The 13,247-nt window shown below is 47.7% G+C and overlaps 1 protein-coding gene across 3 annotated transcripts in view; it reads right to left on the minus strand.

Moving 5' to 3' along the window:
- GRIP2 (glutamate receptor interacting protein 2) overlaps window positions 1–13,247 on the minus strand; it is a 299,043-nt gene that overhangs the window by 48,626 nt on the left and 237,170 nt on the right. For all 3 annotated transcript variants that reach the window (XM_064518999.1, XM_064518998.1, XM_026093139.2), the window contains exons 3-8: window positions 12,167–12,302; window positions 11,222–11,367; window positions 8,607–8,693; window positions 8,248–8,323; window positions 7,614–7,759; window positions 372–519 (exon numbers count right to left, since the gene is read on the minus strand). In XM_064518999.1, the coding sequence (XP_064375069.1) occupies window positions 372–519; window positions 7,614–7,759; window positions 8,248–8,323; window positions 8,607–8,693; window positions 11,222–11,367; window positions 12,167–12,302 (739 nt within the window). The remainder of the gene's footprint in view (window positions 1–371; window positions 520–7,613; window positions 7,760–8,247; window positions 8,324–8,606; window positions 8,694–11,221; window positions 11,368–12,166; window positions 12,303–13,247) is intronic.

Genomic DNA, 13,247 nt, shown 5'->3' on the forward strand with positions numbered 1-13,247 from the left:
GGCTAGGACTGCAAAGAGGTCTGTCTTTCTGCATCCCAATGTAATGGGTGACTTGCCTTGCACATCAGAAAAAGGCTCCAGTGACAAGTTTCCAAAATAGGTTTTTGTCGTTCCGATGCTCCAGGGCAGCCAGAGCAGGGTTTTATTTTAAAAAAGGAGCTCAGCTTTCACATGCACTGAATTACACTCATTCCTGGAGAGGAGTGCCCACTGGCATTACGTCAGATATTTTTAGCACACTTGGTTTACCCAGAACATGGACATGGCTATTTCAAAGAGAGGGAGGGAAGAATGGTATATAACTAATAAGGGGACAAAAAAGCAGCAGAGAAGGGAAAAGCAGAACAGGTCCAGCCTGTTGAGCTCTGTACCTGTCCACCACGCTGGCCGGTTTGATCTTGTCAATGACAATGACCTGCTTACTCCGGTGCGTGGTCGTCGTCAGCGTGATTCCCAGCGTCGAGCCTGGGGTCTTGGCTATCTCCACTAGTAAAGGACCTGAAGCATTTGCTACAGTATCTGCAAAACAAGAGAGCATCTGAAGATGCTTCTCATACAGTGTTTCCCATTTCTAAATACGGAAGCAGACAGTGGGTTGGCCAATAGTGCTGACTTGCTGTATGTATCAGCAAACCTGTAGTTTGGACCTCCTACATGCTCACCACTCTGCCTCACATGCTAAGAAGGAAATAAATTCAAGAAGCAACATTGCTTCTGCACAAAACATACATTATAATAAAGTGAAAAGATATAACAACCATTCACTCATGGGTTCAAACCCCCCCACACACCTCCTTTTTGGGGTTAAATAGCAAGATCAAGGAAGCCGCTGCTCAAAGGTCATGCAGCAGTCACATGAACAGTATTATAAGAAAAGCACAAAGAGGAAGATCAGAAGGATATCACCGTTTTAGGCTTCTTCAAAAACAATCGAAGAAGGAACAAAAAACCAGGACCCCACTTTCTGAGATACTCTGAAGTCTCATGTGCAGATGACCAGCCTGGGAGCTAACAACTCTTGGGTCCTCCAGCACTAGCTCTGCCACATCCCCTCAACTGTTCACTTCACCTCCTCCAGCGTGGCAGTGGGAGCAGAGACACAGCTCTCTCTACCTGCATGCTTACAAAAGCCTCCTCTCTCCCATCAGACAATACAGAGGTAGCTCATGTTTAAAAGACGTATTTTTGCAATAAGCTTAATAGATGCTGTAACTGAGACTATGAAACTCCCACAAAATTGCACCTGTTAGCAGAAGCTTGCATCATACCTATTCATCTGCTCTGAGAAAGAGGGAGGAAGTGAAATCTGGGTCTCGGACTGATTAGACAGAAATTCCCTCCACCTCCGTTACACACATTTGCTTCCAGATTACCTAAAGCCATAATAAAGAGGCTGGATTCCTGGTGCATTACCAACCCCACCAAGGCACAGGCAGCACCCCTGGGTGCAGTTTGACCTCCTGCCTCCCCAGAGTGCTTCACAGAAGTCCAGCCACTGGCTCCAAAGGAAAGGTCCACAGAGCCCTCTCTGAGAGCACGATGCTTCTTCAACCCTCAATTATTCAGAGAAGGCTGTTATCTTCCAAAACTACACTCCACTAAAAATACTGGTGCTATTTGGCTCCAAAACTTGACACACGGCTCATTCTTGCTCTCTGATAAATGGGAGCTTTAGTGCAGATCTCAGAGGTTAAGCTGCAGCGTGGTCTTTCCTGAGATTCCTTTAAGATGCTGATTCTCCAGAGACAGAAATATCCCTGGCATGGAGATCAGCCAAGGGGCGTTCGGGCTCTGGCTCTGCTCACTGTGCTCTTTTCTTGGGGGGAGAAAGGAGGAGGAAGAGGCCATGTTAAAGCTTATGAACGACTGACTCCAAGTAAAACAATATTTATTCTCTGTTGAAAAGGGCCACTGGCGAGATTTGCAGACCCTGGCAAAAAGCACAGCCCTAGTTCAATCAAGAGATGCATGAAGCACCCAGGTAAAGCCCGCACAAGGTGCACTTAAGTCTTCGTTAGCAGAGGAGGCACCAAGAGACTGAGGCATCTCCTCCAACAGCAAACGCCAGCTACACAACACTGATTTTGCAGTTGGTATGCAAAATCCAAAAAGAGTCACATGCATATAGTCTTCCAGTCAAAGGGAAGCAGGTACAAAAAAAACCTTGTGGAAACAGGGCTTGCTGCAGTGGTAGACCTGGGTGTTTCTTTGCAAGAAAAATACTTGCTCCTCTTGGTTTTGTCCTATGTCCCTCTCACCTCTCTTCCCAGTGACAACAACTATGTAAAGCACTAATGCCCACTGACTGCTTGGACCAGAGCAGCAACCGAGGTTAATCCCAGCTCCCTCGAGGTGGTTTGCATCTTCTGAATTAGCCTTGTAGCCCAGAGGCCGGGGTCTGGCTAGTTCATGCACTCGCGCTCGTTCACATGCGGTGTGCTGCAGCCGTGCAAACTCCTGTACTTTACACCAAATGTTTCCCAGCGGCTGGTCTCCGCGTGATGGTAAGGGGAAAGGGTTCTGGGCATCTGCTCCCCTGCCAGGAGCCAGGTATCAATAAGACGGTAGGAAATTACGGTCCTTCCTGCACGGGCTTTCCTCCTGCCGCTCAAAGCAAAGGCCACCCTGCTGTCCCTTTAACTCTGACCTCCTGTTGCAAAGATGAGGATTGCTCTAAATCCATTTTATAAAGGCATTTGCTGGGGAAATAGGAGCCAAGCCTCTATTAATTATTTCAGGGAAATATTTGGCTCAAATCAAAGGTCAGGAGTCTGCAGTTTAGCAATATTTCTCAGGCATGATTAGCACGGGGCAATTACACCCAAGCTAATTTAAAAAGAAACATTGAGAGGACCCAGCAGGCCATGCAATCATCTTACTTTAGGGAGTCAATTTGCATCGCTGCTTTGGCACCATGGAGGTATTTCTGTGCTGTCAGACACATCAGCAACCTCACCCAGCCCAGGAAGGAAGCAATGGCAGGGAAAGGCACCCACATCTTCCTGCATTTTGGAGCGGATCTCACCTCACTTAAAGCAAGATCCTTTCTCACAAGTCAAGAGAGTTTAATCAGTTGTTCTGGAGCCTCAGCATTCAGGGGAGATATTCAACTCACTGCTCAGCATCTGCTGAGGGCCAAAATCACACTACTGCAGAACAAGCATTGCAGAGACCAGTGGCACTCAGTTTATATAATGCAACAGCCTTCATCATTTCTGTAGGGTTTTGTTACCAAAGAACAGAAAAACCACGTATGCTTACGCTGACTTTCATGACTGCCGTTTTTTACATAAGGGTTTGAAGGCATTTTGTGAGCCGTGCTTCCCAGAGGAGAAAGGTACCATTTTACAGATTGGGAAACTGAGGCACAGCTGTCACACAAATTGTCCAAAACCACACAGTCGTTCAGTGGTCAGCCAGAAAGGGCCCAGAAAAGGAACCCACTCCCATTCCCCTTCACTGGACAAAAGATTTTATGTCTCCTGACATTGCTGGGAAAATTCTATCTTTATCCATCCTCAAAAACAGTATATTTAGTAAATAAATAAACCCTTAAGCCCTCCACCTTTTGGAAGATATCTGCTCTTTTTAAGTTGTATTGACTAAACGAATAGGACGAACAAATTGGACAGGACCCTCTTAAAATTCAATATCAGCAGCTTCGACCTAAAATCAGTCCCAGAAGCCCAGTTAACCTCCACCTCCAAATCCTGCCTCTGCCTTTCCTTCTGAACCCAAACTCACTCCATTTCAAAATGTTCGGGTAGAAATTCAGCAGCCAAGAGGTTACTCACTACAGATCTAATCAACCCTAATCTTCTCCACCAAAACAGAAAGCAGAAAATCTATCAACACTTGCTCAAGTGCAGTGAATCCCGTCCTCCTGCCTAGCTGGCTGACCCGGGGAGGACACGAAGGGCTGTGAAAACCCACTCGCACCCCTATGCCTGAGGCCTACTCACCCACAGATGGACACTAGGGAACCAGAGTCTTCTCCATGCTGGCACCAAGTAGGAACGGTATAAGACTAGCTGGTCGCCCCACCAATTGAATGCCGAGTGTTGGCAGGTGTTTTATTCGAGATCTTTCACCAGCTTATTTGGGAGGAAACACAGTTGTTCCTCCCTTGCACTAGGCTTCCTCGAGCCCCCCTGCCCTGCTAACCTCCCCAAGGAGGGATGCTCTGGCAACCACGCTGCAACGCCTTACGAGTGCTGCCCAGGGGAGGGATGCCGGCAGGGAGGATGTCTTCCCTGCCGTACCACGTGCCGGGGAGAAACAAAACAAAACAAAAAGGCAAACCAAATCAAGCACAACGCCCCAGAAGAACTGGATCAGGGAGCTTTCCCAGTACAGCACAGCGGCTCCCAGTTCCTCTGGCATCACAAGCGCAAGGAGACTTCTGATTTCATGGCCCCCCGTGCTCTACCCTGCCGGTTCACCGCTTGCCACAGGCCACCAGCACATCAGTGGGTTGGAGGTGGCCAGGGAAGGGAGAGGAGGAAGAGGAGGAGGAGGAGAAGGAGGACACAGCAAATCTCTCTGCTCATTCATCATCCCCAGCAGAGCCTCCCCCAAAGGCTCACAGCCTCGAGTCACGGCGCATACGGCTTTTTTTACAGAGTAACTATTCAAATGCCACTGATTTGCAGCCGGTCAGCTTATTTGCTGGTTGGGGAGGGTTTTTTGCCTGTTTTAAAAGGCCCACAAGCGTCGCCACACGAAAGCACCTGTTTATCGCAATGGTTATCCGGCATCAGCGCAGGGCAGCAACTTTCCGAACCCCCGAGGGACGCGTGTGCCCAAGCCGCCTTCCTTTTAAATGGAAATGGGAGAGTAATTTAACTCTGTAGGTGGCCTTGAGAAGTCCCAGCCAGTTTGATTCAGAGCAGGCGGTGGCCTCGTCCTACGCTGGCCTCCCCGGCAGCCGGGGCTGCAGCGCCCGCTTGCAGAGCGGCACTGGCTCTCTCCGGCTCAGCCTCGGCGCACAGTTTTGGCTGGGAAACTGAGGGCTCCAACCCCACACGTGTGTTTTCAGGCTGTTCACAAGTCCCCAAGCGGCTCCGGCGGTTGCAGAGGTGTCACACCGTACCCAAATCCCGGTCACGCGGCACCATGCCCCATCAGAGGGAAGATGCCGCCCAGCACCGTCCGTGTCCAGAGGTGCTGTGCACGCTCCCCTCCGCTGTGACACCCCGCGGCAACAGGGGCTGCTCAAAGAGCCGTTATCTTTCCCCCCAAAAACCGAAAGCAAGCTCGGGAACGGGGTGTGCTAGGTGTAAGCACCAGCCAGGGCAGTGGCGTTAGGTGAAAAGCTCCGCAGACCCAGGCTCTCTGCACACGAGGAGCTCACTTTGACACGCTTCCCCGCAGCGAGCTGCCGTCTGCTCCCCAGAGAGCACAGGCCAAGGTTTTTGCAACTCTCCCTTCAGGCTAATAACGTACCCCCACGGCTTCCAGTATCTGTTGTTCTCTTCTCTTATCACCTTCCTCTGGTTAGCAAAGAGAGTTTCTATAGCAGTTGTGATTTGGGGGTGATACGCTCACCTCCTATTGCAGTTATTAGCTGTTCCCTGGCAAAACTGTCCGCAGAGATTGTTTTAAGCTTCATGTTCTGCATTTTCTTGCTCTTAAAAAGAAGTATTCTTAGGTGCCTAAAAAAAGTGAAAGCCAGGCAAGTATAGCCCTATATGACATTGGGGAGAAGCACCCTCTATGAAGGAATTATCTGAGGAAAGGGCTGTTTTTGTATCTTCTTTGCAGGCATCTGGCTGTGGTCACTGCACAGTGACACAGGATGGAGAATCGTTACATAAAACCTGACACTGCTCGGTGCTCACTCAACGCTACCATTTTTAGGTGGGAGAGTTACTCAAGAAGAAATATCAAGACATCATCATGGCTATTTTTGCTCCAAGTCTGGTTTTAAAACAATCAGCTTTCTGCAGAAAAGGCACCAGGGAACTGTACAAACAACCCCCCCCCCCCAAAGCCCATTTCCCACGCACCATTAACGGTTTGCCTCTGTTCAGGCTTTGTGCAAAATTCCTCCCTAGCCCTGCCGGCCCCGCTCCCAGGACAGGGCTGCCAGCACAGAAAGCTGCTGAGAAAAAGCACAGACATCCCTTACTGACCTTTGCAGAGGTACTGCAATCAGAATCATATAAAAGGGTAGAAAATAGGGTCTGAGTAGTTTCTGTTTTCTGTAATTTTCATAATTGAGAGTTTCCTCTTTTTCTTGTATACCATCCAGTTTCTAAGCAGAAACTCCCCCTGTAACAGGGCAGAAGCCAGCTAGCATGCAGGTAATCGCAGAGGTCTCAACTACTCCTTTCAGCTCTCCCAGCGGAGCATGTGTCTGTGTCACACGCTGCTGCCCAGGTCCTGGCAGCCTCCTCCACAGGGAGACGGCAGACTATGTTGATGCTTGTGCAATTTGTGCTGAAAAGAAGAGACACAGTTCTGCAGAAAGAGACTAAAAAGGAAGCAGAAAGCTCTCAGAGCTTGTGCAAGGAGCTCCCTTACTTTTGAGCAATCTTCTCGCATCTTGCATGGAGTGAGTTGTACAGTTCTCAGCTCCTCTTTTCAGGGGGCGAGGAGGGGGCAGAGCCGTTAGACTCTCTCAACTGCAGATCCTTTTGATTTCCCTCCTTACTGGCAAACCAGAAAACAACCTGATCTCATTGATTTCTATTCCTCACCAGATCCTAGGCTCAGACATGCCAGACTAGTTTGTGAGATTCGTAGAAGATACTCCAAAATAATCCAGCTCGTGGCTCCAGTGGGGGCAGAAACCCCTCTGGAAACATATACAACATCCAGATCTAACGTACAGCAAAATGAGCTTCCAGAGCCAACACAGCTTCGGACTCTGTGGTAACCTTAAACTCATTAACTACGCTCCCTGCAGTAACAGCTGTGTGTCACAAAGCCAGCTCAAAATGACTTTACAGTAGCTAATAATAAACCTTTTCCCAGAACTTGAAACTGAAAACTCAAACAAACAAAAAAAAAAAACCCCAACCCCCAAACCAATCAGCCCCTCCAGTCCTCTAATTTACCATCCACTGTGTAGAACATTTCTTTGAAATTCCCACCCTCTGCCCTCCAGTAAGTTCTGTCTTCTTTGGGGTCAATCAGTTGAACAACCCTCATTCATTTCGGAAGCAGATTTGAACTAAAATTTCTAACAAAGGGAATAGCTCTAGAATTAAGCAGGGTCAAAATTCAGAACCTGAACTATAGCCACATCAAGCCGACGCCTGCTTGCAATCCCTCCCTTGCACAGATTTAATAGCAGTATTTGCAGTGCTGGCAGTGTGCCCACATTCCAGGCGCCTTTAACTCAGACTTCTCCTATGTCCTCCCTTTGCCTACACTAGAAACTCCCTTCCAGCCTTCCTAAAATTAGTCGTCATTCGCCTCGAGAGACATCATCAAATGCAGACATTTCAAATGCCTTTAACTAAGCCAGCTTTGAACTCTCCATCCATGCTGGTAGCACATTGCTCAGCAATTCTTCCATTGAAACCAAGTATCCCAGTTGCTGCCTCTACTCATGTGTATTTTCCAGGTAGTTGGTGAAAATGCCTCCCAGACCACCTTGGCCTTACCCATGATGGTCACATCGTACTCAATCTGGAAAAGGGCCTCCTGGCTGCACTGACGCAGGATGTTGAGGGCATCGGCGTGAGTCACGCTGTGCAGAGGAATCCCATCAACGCTCAGCAGCCTGTCCCCGATTTTCAAGGACCCTTCCCTGTAGGAAGCCACAGGCAAAATTCACTTAAAAAAAAAAGTGTATATGTATAAGCCAATTACCTTGATCCAGCAGGAACTAAACACTCCTTGGGGCAATAATTTGGGGTATTTAGAGTGTCAAGCCCATCACATTAAATTAGTAGCATGCAAATAGATAGACCACCTCCTGTTTTTTAATATAGCATAAGCTCTTCATGTTCACCGAGTTAATTAAGCAGCTGTCTTTGGAAGAGGTGTTTCTGGGTGCTCCAGTAACATCCATGCGCAGGCCAGCATATAAGCATGGCACATGTCCTCCCCACACACCAAGGGCCCCAAACTTCACAGCTGTGTCACTCCGCACACCGCCTGCACTCAGAGCCTTGGGGGCATATGTAGGGGAGACACCAGCAAGAAGGACAAGAGCACACATCCAAAAGCATGATGGTGGCTGCTGGCCTGTTTCATTAAAGCCCACCGCTCTGGGAGGTGAAACGTGAGCGTTACCTGTCTGCTGGGCCACCCGGCCTCACGTAGGTGAGAACCAGCGGTCGGGACTTGTGCCAGTCTTCGTGGGCTCCCCCTGTAATGAAAGCGGGAACGCTGTAATTAACCGTAGATTTGGAAGTCGGAAGGGGAGTGCTGAGAAACTAGAGACATTTATCACGTAACGGCTGACACAGCTCGAAAGCAAAAAGACTGCCCTGGACGAGGCAGCCAGCAGTCCTTGGAGGCTGCGCAGCACGCTCGCCGAGAATGCTCTTGCTCTTCATTGGAGCTGTATGACATTTGCCCGCTTCCTTTTTTCTCTTCCCACTCCCTGAATCGCCCCTGCCAACACGCTTCTCGCCAGAGAAGCCACTAACCTCGCAGCACAAAGCCAAAGCTGTTGCCTTCCTTGTACAGGGACACTTCGATGGTCTTGGGAATAATGCCAGCGCTGCTCTCCGGCACTACAGGGAAGAGAGGGAGATGCAGTTACCCCCATCCTGTCTCACCCTGTGAAACCTGACCAAAACTCAGCTGAACGTCGTTGAAATGAAAGTGCAGTCCCCGTAACGGGGCTCTCCACCCCACCGGGAGGCACAAAGGCCCCGACCCAGGTGCCCGAACCTTCGTTAGAGCAAACCACCACCTTCTGGTATGACTTCACCTGCTGAGCTTTGTGCATCTCCCCTCACATTTGTCTTGGTTGATACTCTGACATTCAAGTAAAACCCTCTTGTTTATCAACCGGCTTTAAAGGGTTCAGCATTACTCAAAAGCCAGCAGCTTCTGCCACAGATGGAAACTTACTCGGGGGAAGAAAAAAAAAAAAAAAAACAAAAAAAAACCAATCCACCAGGAGCCACGTAAGGAATCAAGTCACTGGCTGACCTTAAAGAAAATGAAAATCCCAAATCCTCAGTGCAAAGGGTTGAGGATTTTTTCCCTTCCCTCCCATGTTTTGACTTTAGAAAAGATTAAGTGAATCCTTTAAACTGATCCTGGGGGCAATGCAGTAATTTTATGTTAAATACACAGTACTGTTTAATGTACAAAAGTAAAGAGAAAAAAGAAAGAAAACCATTTCTGTCTCTTGCCATCTCCTGCTATTTAATGATTTATCAAAGTACTACTGTGAATATAGGACAGTCTCCCAGTCTCCTCTGTCCAGACCTGCCCGTGGGATTTCGGCAACCCCTGAACCAGCATCCCTGGGGCAGCCGCTCTGCTCCCGGGCCCTGCTGGCTAATGTGGACATGGCCTAGAAATGCTTCAGAGCGAAACACCTGGGGGACAGGGAGGCTCTAAGCTAATGGGTGATACCCACCTACCAAGAAAAGGGTATAAAGCATCAACAGGCGGGTTAGGAAACTGTCCAATTTCCATCCTAAGCAGCCAAGCATAATGTTTTGCAGCAGTCTTTCACCAGAGCAGCAGGAAGCAGGGAAACCTAAACTAGCGTTAACACGGGGCTTGGCTTATTGATGCAAGAGATGATAGGGCACCATGGCCTGAAAACTAGACCTGGACTGGCGAGGTCCCTTCCCAAGCAGGAAATTACAAAGCAGGGAGAAAAATTCAAACCCACAAGTACAAGCTATTGAGTTGCGCTATATTTCTGCTTTTTGCCCAGGGAGGGAAAGAGGGGTGCACATAACAGCAGCAAACCCTCACCACAGACAACAGCACACGGGGAACCAACGTTTCACTGGAGCAAGGCAGTAATTGACAACTCTCTCTATTCGCCTTTTGCAGTGCCTCTTCGTTTAGATTAGCCATAAAGAGCATCAATAATCTCATTTGAGCAAAGTCATTGTTTTGGTAGTGCTCTTACTGCTCATTCAGAAGTGGAGACATTTTGCTTTGCTGCTATTGATTGAGTCATGCAGTATTGGCTCTGTTCCTTAGCTCGTAAGTACAGCTTATCCGATTTCTAATAGCAAGGCTCACAGCTAAGGAGCAAGGTTAAGAGTTGTCATCTTTAGTGAGCATGAGAACATGGAAAACTTGAACTGGGGCAGGGGAGTTGTTTTACAAGGGTTGTGTGGAAAAGCTAGCTAACATTTACAGCAGGAGAAGAGAGAGAGATGATGAACAAAGGTTCAACTAATTCATTTTTTTTTTCTCCTTAGGTTTTTATATGGCCATTTATTGTAATTCAGTACTTTTCATGGAAAGGCAGCAGCAAAAGCAAAGCCTAGGAAATGTAAGATAAGGTCTTATCTGGGCTAAAACGTTTAGATTTCATTAGCTTTGTTTTTCCTCTTTTTTATTTTATTTCCTCTGCTCAATCATTCTCTGAATTTCTGAGATGCTGAAGAAGTGGTAACAGTGCAGATCATTTCAGCGACAGAAAGACCATGATGAGAAACTGTTGCACAGAATGTATTTGTTTTAATCAGAACAAACAAATCCGTGCAAATGCAGTCTCCCATGTTAGGACACAGCCCCAGTTTATCAGATCCTGGCTCGGCAGCCTCTGCCAAGGGCCCCTTAGCTAGAAAGCAGATTGCTTTAACTTTCCTTCTGAAAACACATAACGTTTTAAAGCATCTTGAGGAATAACAGCACTTGATGCAGTTCAGAGAAGAGGATCTGGCACTGTATGCTAAAGACTGAATAAAACCTCCTGTAGCCATGCTCCAAAAGGAAAAAAAAAAAAAAAAAAAGAGGAAAACAAGCTGAAGTAGCATCAGGAGGCAGATTGGCCTGTGCTACCAAGCCACTGCGAGGCAAGACAAATCTAATCAGCCATCTCCCGCCAGTGTGCATGAACAGGCACCCACTGTGCTGGAAAACACGGCTCTCCGCTCTGCTCCGACGGCACACAGCTCCGCAGCATCCGCCGCAGCTCTGCGAGCAGATGAAGACAGAGTGTAAAAATGCCCTAGGAAACAGCCTTGGCCATGTCGGCTAGAGCACAAACGGACCCATCTGCATCCCAGGACAAAAAGCAGCCAAGAAAAGCAAATAGCATTATCTTAGAGGCACCCACCGGCTGGCGGAAGTTCATACTCTACTTCTAGTACTACCCTTTCGCCCACGTTTTTCAGCAGGCTTATGATCTCGTCGTGCCGCAGCTTGGTTAGGTTAATGCCATTCACTGACTTGATGTAATCCCCAACGTTCAGCTGGTCACTTCTGTAAAGAAAAAAAAAAGAAAAGCAGTGGTAGCAGAAAGTCTCTGCTGCGTTCAGCCTGGACACACATGGGGAACCTTTTGTGACTGCAAGGTTTTCTGAACGAGCCACCAAAGATGTGCGGACCTTAGCTGTCTAATTACATGTGCCCACTATTTCGGAAAGAAATGCAAAAATCAAAGCCGTCTGTCTTTCCTGGTGGCAGTTTTTTAGATCCGTACATAAAGTAACAATCGCAGTGTACATGTTCACAACCTCTCGTTTTGTTGCTCCGTTCTCATTCATGTAGAGCAATCAGTCGATGAGAAACACAACAAGAGCTCTCTGAAAAAAAAAAAACCCAACAGGAAAAAAGAAAACATCCTTCCTTTTACCTGTTTTCTGCAAAGTTGTTCAATTACTCCTTTCCTTTCTCTGCTTCCTGAAGCATTTCTTCTCCCATTCCTCTACTGATCCAGTAACGTTACTTATACACTCGGTATCAAAAAGATACAGTATTAGGCCACTTGGCTTGATCAAGATATATTTTTGTACACCACGCACTCTCCTGACAAAGCTGTCTAGTTTCACGGAATCCCAAATATCCTAAAACAAAGTTTCAGGATGTGATTGCACAGGCCATGGGAAATAGCTCAAAGTAGAAGAGGGTCTACTTACGGAAGCAACAACTTTGCAGTTTGAGGAACTTGGATAAAAAAAGTCTGGCACCAACTATTTTAAGTATAACCATATTCATTCAGTAACTGGAACATGCAGCTGTTCCTTTCCAGCACTCTCTGGGTCCCATTTCCATTTCTCACCTTGCTGCCAGTCCTCCTGGCCTCAGGTTGGAGACTCTGGGCTTTCCATCTTTGTCTGTGCCACCCGAAATAGTTAATCCGAGGGTGCTTCCTTCCTTTTTAATCAGCTCTACGATGGTGACCCCTCTGAACTCCTCTGAAATATCAGGCATAAAGGTAAACATCTCAGCAGCGCACATGTTCCTTTCAATCCCAAGGACACCCTACCCTTCCGGAGAGCGGGAGAGCAGATCTGGGATGATTTATACAATCAGCAGGAATAAAAATCTTCAGTTTCTTTAAAGTGATGAGACAAACGTGGAGGACTTACTATGAAAGGGAAGCTTGGAGGAGAAAGAGGAAAGAAAGAGAATTTTAAAAAGTTCAGGAAAGCGAAAATTCTCTTCTCTGGATGTTCATTTTTTTCATTTTTGAGTCAGTCTGAGTTCTCGGGGGAACTCAGCCCAATGAGCTGTTTTTCTCCAATTGCCGCTGACACTCGCATTACCACAGCTAAGTGGCAGCTCTTCCGATGGCTGGTGTCCGGGAGACACCCGAGCTGCAGCATGAACGACTAATACTGTACCGCTGCCTGCCCTGTGCCAGGGCCAAGGGCCCAAAACATGTCCATTTGAGCAAGCCCCCCCTCCAAAACACTCACTTAGACAACAGGCAACAAACAACAGTTTTACTGGGTTGTAAAAGTGAAGCAGATCCTGATGGACCCACAGAAGTGGGGGGAAAACATTTCATGCAGGTCTGGTGGGCGAGACCAACCAGGGCAAGGCAGAGGAGTGAGGAGTCGTGAGAGGATAAAAGCTTGGTGTTTCCAAGGTGCCAGAGATGGAATCAGTGAAGGGATTCAAAACCAGGGTGATGTGAGCAGGGCAGTGGTCCAGGGAGATTACCTCAGTAACTAGGTTTTATATGGACCAGGATGGGTGTTAGGAAGGCTGGATAACAGGCAGTCACAGTTACCAGGCAGGAGGATGCTGTGGACCTGGAGAAGCTGCCTGGACAGACAGAACAGGGTGAATCTTAAAATATCGTGATTGAAAAAAATATACTGAGCCTTCAATGCAGTTGGGACGTAAGGAACGTA

The sequence above is a fragment of the Dromaius novaehollandiae genome, chromosome 12, assembly GCF_036370855.1.
Source record: "Dromaius novaehollandiae isolate bDroNov1 chromosome 12, bDroNov1.hap1, whole genome shotgun sequence".
Taxonomy (NCBI): Eukaryota; Metazoa; Chordata; class Aves; order Casuariiformes; family Dromaiidae; genus Dromaius; species Dromaius novaehollandiae.